The sequence below is a fragment of the Tachypleus tridentatus genome, chromosome 9 (assembly GCF_004210375.1).
Source record: "Tachypleus tridentatus isolate NWPU-2018 chromosome 9, ASM421037v1, whole genome shotgun sequence".
Classification (NCBI taxonomy): domain Eukaryota; kingdom Metazoa; phylum Arthropoda; class Merostomata; order Xiphosura; family Limulidae; genus Tachypleus; species Tachypleus tridentatus.
This window is the reverse complement of record NC_134833.1, coordinates 37,789,285-37,811,619: the sequence shown is the minus strand read 5'-3', so window position 1 is coordinate 37,811,619 and position 22,335 is coordinate 37,789,285. Positions and strand designations below refer to the sequence as shown.

The following is a 22,335-nucleotide window of genomic DNA, read 5'->3' as shown; positions in this document are numbered from 1 at the left end:
AAGTATCTCAAACCTTTTGAGCCTTACATCAATACGCTAGTTACCAGAACATGACTGGCCCAAATAAGAGTAAACTAAAAATTCTGTTTAACAAAGCAACATAACTTCCAGAAAAAATAATTTTATTAAAATCATTAGTGAACTAAAAACAATAATTTTTAGAATGTTTACAAAAAAAAAAAGTACCGAAACATTGCAGGAAATGAAACGTTCTTACGATGAGAAGATGGAAAGTGAAGAACTACACTTTTAGTAAGCCATGTTTGTGTCTTTCGTTACAATTTTTCTGTAATATGTTTGGTAAGGAAATAGGTGTCTCTAACAGTTATTTTTACATGTAAATGTTGAAGATGATTGAAACAGCTGAATGTTTTTGTCGTTATCTTCATCCTAATATTTTTTTAGGATAATATTATTAAGAATTTATAAAAAGTGAGATAAGATAAGTAGTGGGGTAAATTCAGGGTCGTTTTCTGAAATATAATTGAAAAAAAAACCCCTTCAGAAAACCAAACTTTTCTATGTTTATGAGATAATACAATACTTGTATATACACATATCTCTATCAAATACATTTAAACTTAAATAAGAATAAACTTTCAAAATTTTAACTTGTGATGAAAGTGACACGCGAGAAAGAGAATACACATTAAAAGCAAACATGTATGATAATTTTTTTAAAGCTGAATTGATACCTCTGAGTATACTCTGTTCGAACATGTCCTTTGCTAGCTGGTAGACTATTTCTTTCAAGGTGTAGTCTTCATATAAAGAACCAGCAGCCCGAAGTTTTTCCATAACCATAGCCATATCGATTTCTGGTTGTTTTTTCATTGAGTCGTAGATGGAAGTTTTGTGTAAGCTTGGTTGGGAACGAAAAGCCATAGTTTGTCGGATAGCGGAAGTTTGATCGCTAGGTTTAGGCTTAGGAGCTACAGTAATAGCTGTTGTGACTTGTGGTTTTTCAGTGGGACGTGTTACTGATGGCTCTTTTGGAATACCGGTTCCTTTTTGTTTGTTACTTTTGATGGGAAAGTTCTGTTGCCTCAAACTGTTTTTCTGAAATAGTAATATTTCATTAAGCTCGTAAAAGAAAACGGAGCCAAACGAAGAAGACAGAAAGGTGCATTCCACATACATAAACAAACGTTATATTACGTAGAAAAGAACACTAATAATGAAAACTAAAAGGTTTATTCAAAGAAACTAGGATTAGACTGAAGAGAAAACGTCATTACTTATAATTCGCTCTTTCAAGAAATATCCAAGCTTAACCTCAACATTATCAGTCTAGAAAAATTTCTTCTTGGTACCATCACAAATATTTTCAAAACCATTAGTCAAAACAGTGAAAACTCAAGCGAGTACCCTAAGTTGTGGGTTATGCTGAAAACCTACTGCAAGTGGCTGTTGGTAAAACGTAAGCAAATGGGGATAAATTCACATTGAAGATGAATTCTGTTGATATTAAATAAAAATATAGTATAAAAATGAAACGCTACCTATTGGTATTACTTAACATCAAATTCGTTGATTAACCCTTTTGATTACACATAGAACGTATTATAATATAAATACTCTATCTTCTTCTCATATATTACAGTGTTTGTACAGTTATGAAACAAACTCTCAATACTAGCCAGAGTACGCATTTGGGTAACTTCTCCATCCGCTAAACAAAGTAGACTTATATGAAAATACGCATATGCATACATACAAATGAATAAAAATCATTGTGGTAACCACAGTAACTAGCTATCAATATATACAAACACTACGCACAGTTTTTACTAAATATTATTTTTAGTTAAAAATAAGGCCATTTAATAAATTGGCACTACTTTATGCGGATGTGCACCTTGAGCCGCATATAAAAGCACGACAATCGCAGTAAACTATCGCTTTTAGCGATTTAAACTCAGTAGATTTCGACACACAACACCAACACCATGTCAACAACTACATAAATGCAAACCAAGCTTCATTCTCACCAGGATTTCCCGGAGAGACACTAGAAGCATACTCAAATTCAATCAATAGAAAAATAACCATAACCGAACTAAAGATTAATATCAAAACTTGAAGAACACTTCCCCCGGACATGACCAAATACCAAATATTATTCTCAAAAAAAGTTCCACTCTCTTACTACAACACCTCACAAACATCATGAACATTTCATTAGCGACAGGGTATTACCCTGACACGTGGAAAAAAGCCATCATAACAACGATCCCCAAGAAACAAACTAACAGAACAAATCCAGATAATTTCCGCCCCATCAGTCTGTTAAGCTGCCTTGGCAAACTGATGGAGAGAATTATCTCCAACCGTCTCCTCCATTTTGCGAATCAAACAACATCCTTCCAGAATCTCAAAATGCCTCCAGAAAAATAGACAAACAACAGATCACCTCACACGACTCACCGAATCAATATACAAAGCTTACAACAACAATCAAGTAACCATCGGGGTATTCCTAGATGTCAAAAAAACATTCGACAGCGTTTGGCACAATGCCATCATATACAAACTAAACCACCTACAAATAAATCCTACGATAGTCAAATGGATTTCAAATTTTTTAACCAACAGAACAGCACAAGTAAAAGTCAATAAAACCATATCCAAATTATTTAATATAACGGCAGGAGTGCCCCAAGGATCAGTCCTCTCTCCACTTCTTTACATAATTTTCGTCAGTGACATACCTTTTCCAAATCTAACATACACACACAATTCACAATACGCAGATGACATCGCAATCTGGAGCACCTCCAGAAACCCAGTAATGGCCATGTCTCGCGTACAAGAATCACTAAACAACGTCTCAACATGGAGCAACAAGTGGAGGGTCGTGTTAAATCCGACAAAACACAAGCAATCACCTTCTATAGAAAACTAAAGAAGCAAAGAAAAATCTAGAAAAATAAATCTATCACTTGGAAACACAACCATTAACATGAGCAAAACATCACATTCCTTGGCGTCACTTTCGACACAAAACTAACATGGAAAAACATATAAACAATATACACTCATCAATCAGAAAAGGATTTCATATCTAAAGACTATAACTGGTAAACAATCAAAATGCGCACCGAACACCATTATACAAATATACAAGGCTTACATCCGTCCACTAATAGAGTACGGATGTCAAGTAACATACAATATGTCAAACAACACACTCCAGAAAATCCAAGTGCAACAAAACAAAATATTAAAATCCGCATTCAGTTTACCATCTTTTACACCAACAAATTATCTACACCAAATTAGTAATTTACCAACTATAAGAGATAGAATAACAGAACTTTCTATGAAATATTATCGAAAAGCAGAAAACAGAAACAAACTAACGGCATCACTACACAAATTATCAAGTGCACCAACAAAATACATATCACCATACAACATATTTCAAGAATCACAATCCACTCAACAAAGAGTTTAAATACATAAAAACTATGTTATTAACATGAATTCCTTTTTTTTCAGGTACAGGGCACACGACAGGCAAAACTTTCGGCGCCTGTCGTGTGAAAGTGGGTTTTCTCGGGGTACTCCCGTTTCCCCCCACATCAAAATCTTCAGGCATTGGATTTCTAGATCCCAGCCCAGGCAACCTTTTTGCCAGACCCAGAATCGGGCCGTTTGATTTGATCTGAACTTGAATGAATTACATTCATGTTCACATCTACCCAACTTTTTCTTTTCGAGACAGGTCCCGACCTTTCCTTCTTTCCACTGCTACCTTTGCCTCCACCCAAAAGACCATTTAGTGAGACATTCCCCACCCAAAAAGTCAAGAATAATAACGATAATTAATTTATTAAAATAATAATAATAAAAAAAAAACCACCACTTAATCCTAATAACAATCCACGAAAGGGGACGAAGAGGAACTACAAAGTTCCTGAACACCCCAGTTGGAGAGAGAACTCTTCGGATTTCTCTCTCTCTAAACTGAACCCCTGCCACGTTAGTTTAGTTTAGTTAAACTATCACTTTACTGATGTCGTGTTAATTAGTGCCATTACTGTACTTGAGGCAAAAATACTAAATTCAAGTGGTAAGTTTTATCTTATTTATCCCCAACTGGTAGTACTTTATTTTTTATTTTATTTTTCATCTTTTTATGTTTTTCTTTTTATTATTTTAACTTGGGAAAGCAGTCATCTTCCCACAACTGTTTGGTCATCTTCCCACAACTGTTTGCAGGTAGTGAACGACGATATAGATGTGGGACGTTGTGGGCTTGAGCACCCACATTTCGCTCTCCTAATTTCTAAATTTTTAATCTTCTTATGGGACGTTGTGGGCTTGAGCGCCCACATTTCGCTCTCATGATTTCTAAATTTTTAATCTTCTTATGTGAGACTAGCGAATTGGAGGTTAAGACTGAATGGCGGTGTATACCCACTGCAATATGGGTCCTACTTCTTCAGTCACCTCCAAAACCTAGGATACATTTTATAATCCCCCGTTGTAGCTTGTACCATAGGATCCTTTTAAAAATATGCAGCGTATTTGTTTAATTTTAATATGTTTTATTTATGGCTTAAAATTTATTATTATAATACAATTAATCAGAGGTTGGGATTTGCTCTTTTCAACGCAGTCCTTCCTCATGATTTTGTTTACTGATTTGGTTTCATTTGGATGTAGTTATTTAATTTCACTAAAATATATATTTCTACATATGCAGACACTTGGTCCGCACACACAGTTTTTAAGACTATCTATCATTGTATACAAACACTGGATTGCCAAGCATGGTTATTCAAACTGATTATCAATATATAAAAACATTTAGTCACCACAAATGGTTCTTCAAAATTATCATCCTTACATACAAGCATTTAGTCAATGTACATATTTCTTCAAACTGATATCATTATATACAAACACTGGATCGCCACAAAAGTTTCTGTGTGCCTTCTTACAGCAAAACCACACAGGGCTATCTGCTGAGCCCACCGAGGGGAATCAAACCCCTGCTTTTAGCGTTGTAAATCCGGAAACATACCGCTGTACTAGCAGGGGGTACAAATGTTTCTTCAAAGTTACTATCATTATACACAAACATTGGATCACTACACATGATTCCTCAGATTTATATTGTATCTTTATTTCTTCGAGCTCTTTTCAGAAAAAAAACTACATGATTAATTAATAGAGTTGTATAAGAGATTTTAGGTAAATCTAACAGATTTTGTTTTATTTTTTCAGAAATGTACCTACCACATCATCTGACTCGGTTCTTTTCAACTCGTTGTTTTCAGACACTTCCTTCAGATGGCGAGATATCTCATATTGTTCTTTCATGTAGTTTAATTCAGTTTTCACGTTTTGTAGATAGTCAATTGCTTGTTCTCTGTTCATCTACGAATCACGAAAATGTAAAACAGCTGTTTTAAGTACTTAATTCGTGATTATATTTCAAAAGTTGAAAATACGTGTACAATTCCAGAATTAACATTAAATCAGCCAATGGTATCATACTAGTACAAGCATTAGCTTTATCAATGTTAAAATTCATCAAATATTAATTAAATCGTGTAATTTTTTATGACAAACAAATGGCTGACAACTTGGAAGATCTACTGTCGAATTTCAGTTTTTTTCAACTTTCATTTGTAACATTTTTTTTTCTGATTTGTCACTTTAACCCAAAATGACGGAGTAAAATCAAATACTTATTTCTTCGGGTTATAATTTTTTATTGTTTGATTTATAATACACTCATCTTAGATTAATAAAGACTATAAATATTTAAAGTTATGACAGGTTTAATTTTAACACTTGCCATTAATTTACAATGCAAAACAATATCAACTAATAATATAACTCGCTTTATAAAATGATTGGAAAAATTCCCGTCTTAATTACAAACAATTATTAGCATAAATGTATAATAGTACCGTTAGGCATGGCCAGGTGGATAAAGCATCCTACTCCGAGGGTTCCGGGTTCGAATCCCCATCACACCAAGCAGCCGTGGGGGCGTTATAATTCGATGGTCAATCCCACTCACTATTCGTAAATGAATAGCCCAAGAGTTGGCGGTGGGTGGTGATGACTAGCTGCCTTCCCTCTAGCCTTACACTGCTACATTAGAGACGATTAATGCAAGTAGCCCTTGTGTAGCTTTGCGCAAAATTAAAAATCTTTAAGCATATGACGCACAATTTTTTTTCGTTCTGTTATTTAGAAATGATATTCTTCCCAAGAAAATAAAGAATAAAAATTCGAGATTTCCTGGTGGTGTCCTTTAGTAACTCGAGCTTTGTACTTATCAAAAGACCAACCAGATAACAACTCCCTGGTTGTACACTGTTGTAAGTTACGGACTTTCACAAAATTCTTCTAAACACGAAATGCAGCAGCCATATGTTTTACAAGATCTTAATGGCATAAAATATTATGACACATTAGTCTTCATGTGTGTGTTGTTGTTTTTTTTAGAGATTGCGTTCTGTGATGTTATTATGAAACTACGATGAAAAGTTAGCATTTTAGAAATTCTTAACATAGTTGTTTTATTCTTTTGATTTTATTATGACAGTCGTTCCAGTTTTCAGTTCTTTAAGAGTCAAGTATGAATGAACAATTAAACTTCTGAGTTTAACCTAAAATTAACATAGTACAGATAAGAATTTTTATCACGCCATGTAGAAATTATTCTTTCATTCTGATATAGGCCCGGCATGGCCAGGTGGTTAAGGTAATCAACTCGTAATTCGAGGGTCGCGGGTTCGAATCCCCCGTCACATCAAACATGCCTGCCCTTTCAGCTGGGGGGGGGCGTTATAATACGATGGTCAATGCCACTAGCCCAAGAGTTGGCGGTGGGTAGTGATGACTAACTGCCTTCCCTTTAGTCTTTGCTAAATTAGGGACGGCTAGCACGGATAGCCCTCGTGTAGCTTTGCGTGAAATTCAAACCAAACCTTGTGAAGGTTTGCGTGAAATTTAAAAACAAAAAAAAACATTCTTGTGTAATTTTTTTTATTTGAAACTTACAAAACACAATTGGTTTCTTCTTGAATAAGCTCAAATTTAGAAATAATTTGGTATTGAAGCTTCTAAATATAACATAAGTTCACAAGTAAGACACTTGTGACATCAATCAAAAGGTATTTTTCAGATACAGCATTAAAGTACATTTCACCCTTATAACTACAACTCAGTCAGGAACATTTTCAATTAGACAGAAGTTTCCTTACATATGTTTGACACCTGTAACTTGTTACATGTAAATATTACTTAAGAATTGTAACACCATAAACTGACAGTGTACTTAGTTATTACACCACTTGGAATACGTTCTAGAATGGCATAAATGACAACAAACAGAACTTTGTTTGTTTCTGAGTTCACTTGTTAATTTTTTTAATTAAGCCTACCATTCCTTCAGACAGTAATTCATCAATTGCCATTGCTACGCCTTTCTCGTCGTCAGTCTTCAGGATGTATTCAGCCAAGTCGGCAGGGGAGTACTGGAGGCCTGAAAATTTACTGTAGTAATCCTGCGAAGAACGAAAACTAACTTAGAAATGTAGTTAATCTTTGAATAACAAACGTCAATTTAGAAATTTAGTAATTATGTAAATAACAAAAGTAAGTTTACAAGTGTGGTAATCCTGCGAATAGCTAAAATTAGTTTAGAAATGTAGTAATATTATCAATAATAAAAGTCGGTTTAAAAGTGTAATAATCCTGTAAATAAAAAAAACATCTATTTTAAAATGGTTCAATTTTGTGAATACAAGTTGTTTAAAAATTTAGTAATTCTGTGAATAATAAAAGTGGACTTAAAATTGTAGTCATCCTGTGAATAAGAAAAGCCAATTTAGAAATGTAATAGTCTTGTGAATAACAAAAGTTAATTTAAAAGTGTAGTAATCCTATGAGTAACAAAAGTCGGTTTAAAAATTTAATCTGTCAATAACAAACATTGGTTTAAAAATGTAGTAATCCTGTAAATAAGAAAAGCCAGTTTAGAAATGAATTACAAGGGAAGTCTAGAATATACTTTTGACTTTCCACCTTTTTTCTTAAGAGCAATTACAAATTTTAAAATCATGAAACCGACGATTTTTAAATGAAAAATATAATCTTTGGCGTAGATCAATAGTTAATGTTGTAGTTGAAAATATTTTAAGGTAAGCAGGTAAAGTATATATAAATTTTATGCAATTTTCTAGGTTTCATAAATTGTTTTATTTATAGTGGCGCAAAACGTTTTCCATCTTCGTTATAAAGAGATACTTATATGTTTTCAGAAAGCTGTATTGTTATGCACGCTATTACAGTCAAACAACAACTCAATTTTTTTTCTAAAGCATAAGAATAAACATGTTTGACTTGCTGGAACTCTAAGACGGAGAAAAATATTATTAACATTCATTAGTTTCGTACACAAAGAAAGTAAATCAATTACGTTTTTCATATTAATATATTCACTTAGCTATTTAATATTAATGTATACACGTAGGTTTTTAACTTTAATATTTTGAAGAAGCTTTTCATATAAATATACTAACGGAGCTTCTTAATACATATATACTCATTAAGATTATTGATATTCATATAATCACTTAGTTTTTTAATATTTGTATATTCACTCAGATTTTAAAATATTAATATATTCTACTTGATCATGAAAACAACACTTCGTTTCTCCCTAAATTTGAAAATATTCTTAAAACCAGTAACATATTTCACATGATAATCACAGTTCGTTGATACGAATTTAGATACTCAAAGAAATAATCAAACATCATTTAATTAATTCCACGGCAATTATAAATAGCCCATCGTAGGTGACAATTTGAAATCGGAACAAACTCTTTGTTAATTTTGAGACGACACAACTGAGGCATTTTTGATTAAATTTTCAAATGTAAAAGCCCCTCAGTGGTACAGTGGTATATCTTCGGATTTACATTACTAAAAACCGGGTTTCGATACTCGTCGTGGGCAGGGTGCAGCTAGCCCATTATGTTTGTTCTTAACTAGAAACAAACAAATTCAACCGTAAAGTTGTTAAACAAGCACGTATAAAAAATGTACCTTAGTAATTACCAAAGGCGAATTTAAGCTCAAAATCACTAGTCAGCTGATGAAAAAAGTGGGAAGCAGCAGGTTCTACTCATATCAACATTGTACGAGGTCTGTTCAAAAAATACGCGGACTGTTTGAATTGCACGGCTCCAGTTGGTTCCAGGGGAATCCGCTTGGTGTCGCTAGGTTCGCACAGATCAGCTGATTACGACGCCAATTTCCGATTGCAGATACCTTCATTTGTGTATTAGCTACGCGGTTTTAAGTGAAGTGCGATTTTTTCGTTTGGCAGATTTCAGAATGAATGACCTAAAGGAGCAACGACTTGCTGTGAAATTTTGTGTTAAACTTGGAAAATCTGCGACTGAAACTTTTGCTATGCTTAATATGGCTTACGGTGATGTTGCTATGAAGCGTACGGCATGTTTCAAGTGGTATGAACGTTTTAAGGATGGTCGACAGTCCATTGAAGATGACGAGCGTCTTGAACGTCCTTCCACGTCAACTGACGACCCACACGTTGACAAAATCAGCACCCTGGTGCGGGCAAATCGACGTCTGACTGTCAGGGAGCTTGCTGAAGAGTGTGGGATATCAGTTGGATCTTGTTACGAGATTTTGACCGAAAAATTGAAGATGCACCGCGTTGCTGCAAAATTTGTGCCTCAGAACTCGTGAGTTTTTGGCCAAACACTCGATCACTGTTCTTCCCCACACCCCTACTCACCTGACCTTGCACCTTGCGATTTTTTCTTGTTCCCCAAACTCAAAAGACCCTTGAAAGGAAGAAGATTTGAGACGATTCCCGAGATTAAGGCAAATGCGACGAAGGAGCTGGAGGACATTACAAAAGAAGCGTACCAGGACTGTTTCAACAAGTGGAAACACCGTTGGGATAAGTGTGTGCGTTGGGAGGAGAGTACTTTGAAGGGGTCCCAGACCTGTAACTTCTAAATAAAGTACATTGTGTTTTATGACGTCAGTCCGCGTATTTTTTGAACAGCCCTCGTACATCAAACGAAAGCAGATAGTGCCCCGGTTAGCTTTAGCAGACCGCTAAATCCTTCCTTGGTATTTACATCTGTTTGGTGAACACAGCAAAATTTTTGGAGCTTGAAAACTTTAGCACGGCCACAAGGCTAGTATACTTTAATCGACTGACAGAAAAAAATTATCTCGACTCCAGATGTGTTGAAGACAAGTTTACTTATAATGCTTAGGTTTAGCACCTTTTTCCTTACACCTTAAACTCCCAGACAGTCTATTACGAGTTCATATCATCACCACCACTCAAGTGTTGCTGGTCTAACACTACTTTTATATGCTTGCTGAAACACACATGTAAATTCTTCTCTACCTCAGTTCTGTCTCGGATATCAGAAGACTCCCAACTATCAGAGTTTTTCTTCTGTTCATTGTTTGATTCAGATTCGTAAACGTTTTCGTCGTTTTTTATGTTCGTTCTATGAATCCCCAATGGTGGAATATCCAGTTCAGTTTTTGTTGTTATGTGTGGTTTTCCTTCATTGGGTTCTTGCTTTGAATCTTGGGTTTGTCTCCACTTAGCCAAATACTGGTTGTTTACAAGATCTTTCACTAACAGAAAAAAAAAATATATATATATATATATTTCTCCGACTATGATTAAACATATATGAAAAGAGATATTTAGTTGTGGATATTTTCTTTTTCTAGTCCGAAAAACTCACGCGTTTCTATAATATTTTAACCATACTTATCTCTTTTACATAAATAACTTAAAACACCAAAACTAAGTACGAACCTTTGTCTTTCAATAGATTTAGCACTTGTTACTAAAATACCATGTACGAAAGCAGATCAAAATAATAAGGCTAGGCTTCATATAGTTGTGGAGCGTATATTATATGCATCACATAAACCTGGCAGATATTTGGAAGAGGGATGTCCAGGGGTGATCAGAAATTAAGCATTTCCCCTTCGTTCTGTTGGCGGTATAGGTAGGCTTAGTAAAAAGAAAATACAAAGTGAAAAAGAACTGGCCGCGTAAAGGAGGAAAACCCAAGCACTGAAGGAAACAGGTAAACAACAGAAACAAAACAAACTAAACAAAACGGTATGGATTTATAATTCCTATGCCTGAGAGTTTGACGTGTGGAAAAAGAGTGGAGCAATCTGATTAAACACCTTTACAATGAATTTTAACAATATGAAGTATTGATATTACTCGTTTATTATTATGAATTATTCAGGAAGGCAAAACTGTTGATGTACTAAAAAATTACATGTGGAGCCTAATCTATCTCTTTATATTACTAGCTAGGGTGCCCGTACCCTAGACAGAAGTTATGTAAGTTTACGATTAATGAAAGATTATTTTAGAACATGAAAAGTTGTTTTCTTTATATATAATTTCCAAAAGCCCCAAAACACCCATGAAAACAGTGAAACACAAAATGTGAAACCGTAAGTTTGAATGTATCTTCTCCTGGGCTCAGCAAACCTTCATGCCATATGTGGTGAAGATCCATCAACAAGGGCGAAGTATTGGTAAAAAAAAACAAAAAAAACCACAAAAACTCAAATACAAAAATGTAAAATACAAAACTGAAAATATGTGTGTATTTTCCCATGGATCTAATAAACCTCCACATACACCCTCCGAAGTATATTCATGGACATACAACATAGTACTATTATATTTATACAGATGGCACCAGTGCATTAGATGAGCATGTTATGTATTCTTGACGTCATAAATGCACCCTGAAAATGGAGAAAAAATGAAGTTCTCCGTGACAGGAATTGGGGCCGAAACGGGAAAATCGCGATCTCTATTGTAAATCTATATGCACATAGGATGCCGAATACTCATATGGAATAAAAAATCGAAATGATTAGACTAGGTTTCATATAGTAGTGGAGTTTCTTGATGATGAGAAACCCATCTCAGGTCATCTTCAGGTTAAAAAAAGAAGTTATCCTGAAAATGACCTAGAAAGGTCAAAACGTCGTTTTCTGCTTATCAATAAGTGTTAATACCCATACCAGCTGTTCTGAAATACAACAGTGGTGTTTATGTCATATGTACGGTGTTTTGAATTGTTTTTTGCTCTCATAGCAATCCCACACTTATTTAGGATTCTCCAAAATACGTATTATTAATACTAATAATTTATTATTGTGAATTATTTAGCACACAAGCTGTTTAATATACTTCAAACTAAATTTGAAGCCCAATTTATAAAAATATATGAGCATTGTGTGAGTAAAAGATATTTAGAAACATGTAACCTCATCTTCCACACAACGCCCAGTTTTATTCTTTCGATTTGCCCTTGTCTAGAGTTAGTGATGAAGAGCGTAATTCTTCGAAACCGGTATAACTGACAAGTGGTAGGTTGAATCTTTAAAAGACATTTCGAAACATAACACGTACACCTTGAAAACACTATTTTACCTTAATATGCTATTTTTGTTATGTTACATCTCTGTCAATATATAGATTATATCAATTATAAAAGTATTAGATTCAAGTGTATTGTGAAGAAACGTTTGTTACATTTACAGAAATGAATTATATTGGAAATACTAATGAATTTAAAATATGTGTTTTGTTACTTTAACAGCCTTTTATTGCGCATATAGTTTAAAATCAAGACCTTAACTTACCCTCACTTTGTTTAGTCTCACTAGATATTTGGTGACCGTTGACGTTCTCACTGTGGACAGTCTTAGACTCTAAAAGAGCAACGCCTTGTTGATCTGCAATGAGAGAGTTTAAAAAGTATGCTACAAAACTTAGAAGCTGTTATTAATAATTAATATCTGAATTCGTGAAAGTATCAAGGAGATGAAAGCAGCCTGTTGAGAATGTGGTTCTGGAGTTCTAGTTCGTGTCATATTATCATATTTTGGAGCCACGAGTGCATTATAAGAATAACGATTGAACGTTACTATTCGATCTTACAACAGTGGACCAGCAGTAGGTGAAAGATAATGTTGACTAGTTGCTTTTCTTATAATTTCACCCTTTAAAATTAAGCACGATTAGTGCGGATATCTTTTGTGTAGCTTTGCACAAAATTCAATTAAACAAGAATAAAAGGAAATGTTATTCTAAAGTTGATCTTCTTTTCAAAAAAATCATTTATATGAATTATCTCTTATAGCTGAGCTTGATGTAAAGTATTGATTACATTCATTCAATTCGTTACAGACTACCAAGAGTTAAACGAATACTGGTACGAAAAAAAGCAAAACGTAAAGCAATAATCGTTGATATAATAACCACATAAAAAACGTGTTTTTATCAAATGTCCCTTCCTTTCTTTAATAATAATAAATGTTGGGTGGTGTATATCTTAGTGCACATAACTTGTGTTCTAAACAATCAAGTGATAAGGAAATCAATGTTCTAGTTTTTAATGTCTCAGATGCTAAAGGAAAATCCAAATTAATGACCTAGTCTTTTTGTGTGTGTGTGTATATCTTAGTATTTTGGGTTAGCACAATTTTAAAAATATCAAAAACAAAAAACAGGATAAGCCTTTTACATATTTTTTATAAAGAGAAATTTATGAGAAAAACAGACTCAGTGAGCTTAAAGGCTTATTAGGCTAAAAATCGGGTTTTCATACCCGTGGTGGGCTCAATACAGATGATTAATTATATACCTTTGTATTTAACAACAAACAAAGGTTTGTTTGTTTTGTTTGTTTTTGAATTTCGCACAAAGTTACTCGAGGACTATCTGTGCTAGCCGTCCCTAATTTAGCAGTGTAAGACTAGAGGGAAGGCAGCTAGTCATCACCACCCACCGCCAACTCTTGGGCTACTCTTTTACCAACGAATAGTGGGATTGACCGTCACATTATAACGCCCCTACGGCTGAAAGGGCGAGCATGTTTGGCGCGACCGGGATGCGAATCCGCGACCCTCAGATTACGAGTCGCACGCCTTAGCACGCTTGGCCATGCCGGGCCACAAACATAGGAAAAAAAACAACGACAAAATATCCCAAATTTCTTCAAAAAATATTTTCACCGAATTAAAATTATCAAATAAATGCGATGCATGTAAGCTATCAAAACTGATTATAAATGAAGGTGTTTTTAACCATAATAAAAAGAATATCGGGGTTTGAAATAGAATATATTCTTTTTTTTATGTTTTTGGTTATGTGGTATTTAAACTTTCTAAACATTTAATCTAAGGTATAGATCATTCAAAATTAGTTTGAAGAATACTCTCTTAATCAAAGTGATACCAGTAATTAAAAATACATAATAGCAAAATTAATATGTGACCAAACTTAATTTTTAGGATTAGCGTTAATCAAATGAAAAAAAAAAGAAATTCAATGATAAATAACATTATTACTTCATTAAAATCTCATTCGAGAAACCAGCTAAAAATCCATTTTAAAAGCAATTATTCGAATATATAAAACCAAAAATGCGACCTTACTTTATCATAACAGCTCTTGAGAACCTAATATTAGGTTGATGCTGAACACAACTTTGCGGTAATTATCTTGGTGAAGGAAATAGGCAACAGATGTCTGCCACCATGGTCTGATTGTGGTATAGCTGTTAACTTGTCGGGCGAGGAACCTGGAGGATCCTGATTCACGTTTCATTATCGCAAAATCGCGCTCTGTACGTTAGGTTCGTGGACACTTTATAAGAGTTATAACCAAATCCAACTATTCGATTACAGTAACCTAAAAGCTGATAGTCCTCGGTCACACCTTCTCTCAGGCCCGGCATGGCCAAGCGCGTTAAGGTGTTCGACTCGTAATCCGAGGGTCACGGGTTCGAATCCCGGTCGCACCTAAACATGCTCGCCCTTTAAGCCGTGGAGGTGTTATAATGTGACGGTCAATCCCACTATTCGTTGGTAAAAGAGTAGCCTAAGAGTTGACGGTGGGTGGTGATGACTAGCTGCCTTCCCTCTAGTCTTACACTGCTAAATTAGAGACGGCTAGGGCTATCTGCGCTAATCTCTCACATGAAAATTAGGGACGGCTAGCTCAGATAGCCTTTGTGTAGCTTTACATGAATATTCAAAACAAACAAAGAAATTAGAAAATGTCGTTATAGCAGTTTGTTTAATCACAGACCTTTAAATGCTTCGTTTAAAATGCTTTCCATAAGCTGGATAAAACAAGCACTAAACATAACAGGCGTCAGTTTGTAATTAAGAACAAAAGTACACAAAAGTAATTTCTGTGATCTATCCACCACGGGTATCGAAACCCGGATTCTAGCGTTGTAAGTTCGCAGACATACAGCTGTGCCACTAGAGGAGGGTATAGAGGAACAATATTCGAGAAAATATAACATTTACTTCTTTTATGCTAAAATAGATAAGAAATTAAAACCAAATTAACATTGATTTGAAGGTTAGCTAAATTCTGGTTTATTTTTTATAAGAGAATAGCAGTCGAAGAAGAGTAGAATAAAAAATAAAATTTCGAAACCTTAAGAATAAAAAACCCGTGTCGGTTTCTGTGGGAATTCACCGTCTTGAGTAAGGGTAAAGTTTTTAAAGAAATAATACGAATTCCATGAAAGCAACCAAAATGACGCAAAACATATTTAACTGTAGTATAGATTTGCAAAAGAATAATATGCTGGTATTTCATACTTTCGAGCAGAAAAGTATCTCAGGCATAGCTACGTGGATGGAGACATGCTTTGAACAGGCGCAGATAGCCAATTGTGTAGCTAAAAACAAATACAATTCTCTAAAGCTCAAGCATGGCGATTTCTAATTTAGAATTGCTGGCCAGCAGGAAGGCAGCTAATCAGCTACACTCGATGTCTATGTGGCTGCTCTTAATCGAATAGCGAAACTGACTGCCATGGCTGAGTTTCGTCTGCTGCTGAAGATTTGAAGCATGCCAAGCGACACATATCAGATTTAGTTCCAATTTGTGTAGGTTGTTCTAAGCAGTATAGTGTATTATAAACATTAATTAAATCAGCAATTGGGTACTGTCCTTTAAGTCTCTTCCATATTATTCTGGCAACATTACTATGAGATTAAGAGATCTCTCTGAGTGAAACAAACGTGTTCAAATACATCGGTATAATAATATTCGTTACTTGTCTAATTATACCTGCAATATTATTTATTATTTGAAGTCGTTTTTATACTGGAGATATTTCGTTTGTTTTGGAATTTCGCACAAAGCTACTCGAAGGCTATCTGTGCTAGCCGTCCCTAATTTATCACCCACCGCCAACTCTTGGACTACTCTTTTACCAACGAATAGTAGAATTGATCGTCACATTATAAGGCCCCCACGGCTGAAATGGCGAGCATGTTTGGCGCGACGGGGATGCGAACCCGCAACCCTCAGATTACGAGTCGCACGCCTTAACACACTTGGCGATGCCTCTGGAGATATTTACCAATATTTTTATGTAAATATAAATAATATTTTATAATTGCTCGAGATCTGACCTAGTAATAACTAAATACCCAAAAATCAGCGTTTCTTCAAAGACGTATAAGCTGGGTGATAAAGGTATCTTGAATTTTTCGAAAATAAAATAAATGGGAGTATATAAATAAACCACCGATAACTTAAGATTTCAATGATTTTGTTGACAAAAATTTTATATTATATGTTTATCTAATATTTTGTGAACAATATTTTTACTTAAAAAAAAAAAACAAGTGCTGTAAAAGTTATGAACACATGATAGTTTTTTCTTAATTAGTTTCTTTGTTATTAAGTACAAAGCTACACAACGGGCTGTCTGTGCTCTGCCCACCACCGTTATTGAAAGTCGGTTACAAGCAGTGTAAGTCTGTAGACATACCACTGTGCTACTGGGATGCACTCAATTATTGAGGAATACTGTGTATGTAATCTGGTAAAATACCATTCTTGACACACATCGTAGCTCACAGAGTCTCTCTCTGTGAAGAGTTTGTTTATTCATTTTAGAGCAAAGCCACAATAGGATACATGCTACGTCCTCTGCCAAGAATCGAACCACGGATCTTAAGTCCCGGGAGAATGCGAAACTGCTATTTCTTTTGTATAGCTTTTAATTAAGTTATTCTAAACCTTTTTTGGCTGCGACCCAAATTGTAGTCGCGGGGCTAAATCGCTCACCCATGCTTTCAATCAGTTTGTTTTTGAATTTCGCGCAAAGCTACACGATGGTTATCTGCGCTAGCCGTCCCTAATTTTGTAATGTAAGACTAGAGGGAAGGCAGCTAGTCATCACCACCCACCGTCAACTCTTGGGCTGCTCTTTTACCAACGAATAGTGGGATTTACTGTGACGTTATAACGCCCCGACGGCTGAAAGGGCGAGCATGTTTGGTGCGACGGTAATTCTAACCCGCGACCCTCAGATTACAAGTTTAACGCCTTTACCCACCTAGTCATGCCGGGCCGCCTTCAAACAGACTTCCTTGACGCTGTCACGATTAGACTATAAATGGAAGTTCAGATGGTCATACCGTTTTGGGTCCAGACTCAAGCGTTAAATAAGAACCAGTACTGATGTTTCTGAGTTTTGTATATTTTATAAATTAACAGTTTGTCAAACACTTCCCACCCAAACTTACAGTTTGTTTCATGATAACGGGAACTAAAAATTTATTCTAAAGACGGTATTTCTCAACCTAAAAATGACCTAAGAAGGTCTAAACGTTGTTTTGTACTTTATTTTAATCAAAGTTTTTAATATCTATATCAGCTGTCTTTTAATACATTTTTACAGTTTGTTTCTTTCAATTTTTTGCGCAAAGTTAAAGAAAGTGATACCTGCGCTAGTCGTCCATAATTTTGAACCCATAATCTACCGCCAACTCTTCTGCTGGAACAGTCGGACTTAATCTTCGCTGTTATAACGCATCCCCCCAAAGTACGGAGCACGTTTTTGCATCTCCGAAGCGTAAAACCACTGATCTTTGGAATTTAACATACACGCACACACACACAAAAGAACTGAAAATCAGATGGTAACGCATTTTTACGCTAACGCCCTGTCTAATAAATTTTAATTATTGTTTGAATTTTTATCGTATGCGTATATCAAGGAAAACGTTGATCGATTAACACTATCAGCATCCGTTCATTAATAGCTTTGAGAATCTTAAATTATCAAGTACCCAGCAGGTTGCGAGAAATTTAAAGTAAATTTGTTTTAACAGTGTCATTTGTCAACACAGTAAGATGTTGAAACGTCTGTAATTATTTTAACCGAGTATTCAGCATATGACCAAATGCGAGATAGGAAATATGTGGTTATCCCTACTTTCAAATATAAGCATGTAGTTTAAGATCGAAGTATGTTGTCGTAATTATACAGATTATGCAACGGCATAATTAATTTTTCACGAATACGTTAGACGTCTGAGTAGCGATTAGATGTTACTAAAACCATTTTCATGTTATCTAGAATCTTTGTGTAATAAAATAAATTTAAAACTATTTTAAGTAATTCATCCCTCAAATTACTGGCTTAATTATATGCTGTTCACTACTGTTGGGTCATGAGATTAAATCATATTGAGTGATATTATACTTTTGTTTGTTGAAGAAACAAAAAACACGGAAAATATATATTTATGTTTTCATAAAACGTTCAGGCATCCCATCAGTAATTAGTGGAATTATTGCAATATTAATTATATTTTTATTTACATTTTTAATGTAATTCATATAATATTACAGACTCTGTAATCTATAGAAATTATTGACTGAAAAGCAGTTTGGTGTTAAATAATTTTGATTTTTTTTTAAATTTTTTTCTACGGTTAACAGTTTTTTTAAAGTTGGTGGAGAGGTGGATAGGATAGATTTTAAACTAAATTTTTAGCGTCATTATTTATACAAAATAAAAATCCTTTTAATGTTATTAAGTGAAAGTTATGTAAAGTGGACAATTTTATCAGAATGTTTATGAACGATCTGGCAGATTACAAGTAAGCTTTTATTGTATCTATTTAAAATATTGGTTGGTTGGTTGTTTTGGAATTTCGCACAAAGCTTCTCGAGGACTGTCTGTGCTAGCCATCCCTAATTTAGCAGTGTAAGACTAGAGGGAAGGCAGCTAGTCATCACCACCCACCGCCAACTCTTTTACCAACGAATAGTTGGATTGACCGTCACATTATAACGCCTCCACGGCTGAAAGGGCGAGCATGTTTGGCGCGACTGGGGCGCGAACCCGCGACCCTCAGATTACGAGTCGCACGCCTTAACGCGCTAGGCCATGCCAGGCCCATTTAAAATATTGTGTGTATTACAGTAATAGTGCATCGCTAAGTATTGTATGTATTACAGTAACAGTGCATTCCTAAGTGTTTGATAGAGCTTCAAACATATAATTCTTTACATCTTTATAAAATACCCACATTTTTTTCTCTTGAGTTTAGCTAATACTCGTGGTATGCACCTTACTTACGTATTTGAAATATAGGTATGCATTTTGCTTGCGTGATTAAGATATAAGTAATACACGGGTATGCCCTCTGCTCACGTGTTTAAGATATAACTAATACATGGTTACGTACTTCTCCCTCGTCTGGTGTGACGACAGCAAGCTTATTGGCTTACAATATTAAAGTCCGAGGTTCGAGTCCCCGCGGTGGGTACAGTAGATAGCCCAATGTGACTTTATTCTCGCGCAAACAAACAATGCAGTTTGCTTAAATGTTTAAGGTATAACTAACACAAGGGTATGCACATTGTTTAGATGTTTAAGGTAGAGCTAATACACAGGTATGCACTTTCTTTAGGCAAGGCCTGAACGATTACTTGATTCTTAACTGCGAATGAAGGTGACTAGCGCAGAAAAATGTGACATAATATTAACAACCTTAGACTCCTGAGTGACTGATCAGAGCTCTTGTAAATTAAACAGTTGGTTGTTACAATAAATTATCTTTATATAAAAAAGGAAATAAAATATTATCAGTTTGTTTGCTTTGAATTTCGAGCGAAGCTACTCGAGGGCTATCTGTGCTAGCCGTCCCTAGTTTAGCAGTGTAACACTAGAGGGAAGGCAACTAGTCATCACTATCCACCACCAACTCTTGGGCTACTCTTTTACCAACATCACATTGATTGTCACATTATAACGCCCCCACCACTGAAAGGGTTAGCATGTTTGGTGGGACGGGGATTCGAACCCACGACCCTCATATTACGAGTAGAGTGCTTTAACCACCATAGCCAGACCAAAATCTTATAAAAAAATAACTTTTTCTTATCACCATATTTATATTCATGTTTGGTATAGAATTTTAACTAGTATTTTTGGTATTGTCAGCCCTATGCGACATGGACTAAACCCTCACGTTGCATACTTCGATGCTGAGATACAGCCGTTCCTAACTTAAATTACTGACCAGTAGGAGGACAACATCACCAGTCAACAGCACCAACACTCCTACATGATCACTTTTCACTGGATAGCGTCAAGTTTATGATCTCCATACAACTGAAAGAGGGAAGTGACATATCGTGACATAAACCTCCAACTTTCTGACCCGCATTCCAACACCTTAACTTGACCCTCGATGGAACAGCAAGAGGTTTTTGGATTTACAACGCTGGACACAGCAGATAGCCCGACAAGGCTTTGTTATCAGAAAACACATATACACGCACGCTAACAACTAGGTGACACTCGGCCCAGACACGGTCCTTGTATGTACATCATGCACAGGTTGCCGAGAATTGTATTAATAACAGCTTGTTTGTATTTCAGAAAGAAGATAAATAAACATTTCCAGTATATATTTACAGGAAACATGGAATACTATTGCTACTTAGGAGTTTAAACACGTTTAAAAGTATGTGTAATCGATTTTTAACATAATTTCTGGACACATTATAACTTAAAAAAACAGCCTTAAATTTTAATATAACCTTTAGCCGTTTATGTACTAACAATGATGTATCAAAAATCTTACGGCACAAAAAACAACAACTCATTTTCTGGAGTAAATTATTAAACATACTTAACATGTGTCATATCAAATAAGCATGAATATAATATTAATTCTTTAATATTCCATCAGATATGACTGAAAATTTGTAAACAATCGAAATGTTGTGCTTTGTAATTTACTCACTTAAATAGTGCATTTTACAAATATCGTATTGTTCATTTCTTGATATTAACAAAGGTGAGTTAGAAAAAAAAAAGTTATTGGAACAAAGTGGTACCTCTGAGAATTTTCTTTCAGATAAACTTGATATTAAAATGCATATATAAGTGCTTAAGAAAGTATCGTTGAGGTAAACTTCTGATAACCGAAATTTTTGTTTGTAAATTTATATTTAAAGTACTAGGTGGCACCACACAGAATTTATCAACAAGTTGTTTGCTTGTTTGTAATTGAACATAACGCTGACTTTATTATACAACAGATCCCAAAGAAGGTGCAGAACAAAACCGTGATGTTAAATTCGATCTCATTCATTCCATGATGAATTAATAAATTAAAACGCGAAATATTTCGACTGAATATTTCGTGATAAAAAAATATTCGAGTTAATAAGTTTACAACACAGATACCGGTTGCTTGCAGAGTACTTATAAACCGGTTACTTGCAGAATACTTATAAACCGGTTGTATATATGTTTAAAAATACGTTGCTCTTCTTAAGATTAACTTTTATTGTGCTAAATGCGCCCTCAAAAACGTTTTCACTGGCATTAGTTAAATACGTATTGAAAATAAAACAACGAACAAACAGTTGTGTAACATTCCTTTAAGAAACTACAAAAGACGTTTAAAATACATTGAAAACAAGCTCATAGTTTTAGTAGTAGGTTTTGTAGAAAAGTAATAATGTTTATCTGGTATATCTTCAGTGAAATCAGTTAACGCAGTTGAATTACGCCATAATAATTCTGAAGTTGAATTTTTTTTTCCCGTTTTTAAATATCTACACACAAAAACAAAACTGTTAACCGAATAAGTTAAAAAAAAGGCGACACCGTTTCATAATTCTTTCTGTTGCTAAGTATCATTTAATATAATATAGTAATACCTCTCTAGATGTTTTATAGACAGTGATATATAAGTATTTGAAACGTTATATACATCATGGTTATTCTGAGTTGTATATTAAATACAACTCTTCAGGTGACATTATTCTACCTTTAAAATCTTTTTTACCTTCATTCATATTGTTCAAAGTGTATTTAACAATTGATTATTTATTAATTTCCGTTCCGGTGAAACATTTGTTTAATTAATATTTTTATCCAATCAATCAAAATATATTGATAGTGT

At 34.6% G+C, this 22,335-nt stretch overlaps 1 protein-coding gene across 1 annotated transcript in view; it reads right to left on the bottom strand.

Moving 5' to 3' along the window:
- LOC143225081 (uncharacterized) overlaps nt 1-22,335 on the bottom strand; it is an 89,716-nt gene that overhangs the window by 6,245 nt on the left and 61,136 nt on the right. The window contains exons 5-9 of the mRNA XM_076453809.1: nt 12,724-12,816; nt 10,430-10,668; nt 7,413-7,535; nt 5,248-5,388; nt 696-1,059 (exon numbers count right to left, since the gene is read on the bottom strand). Coding sequence (XP_076309924.1) covers nt 696-1,059; nt 5,248-5,388; nt 7,413-7,535; nt 10,430-10,668; nt 12,724-12,816 — 960 coding nt within the window. The remainder of the gene's footprint in view (nt 1-695; nt 1,060-5,247; nt 5,389-7,412; nt 7,536-10,429; nt 10,669-12,723; nt 12,817-22,335) is intronic.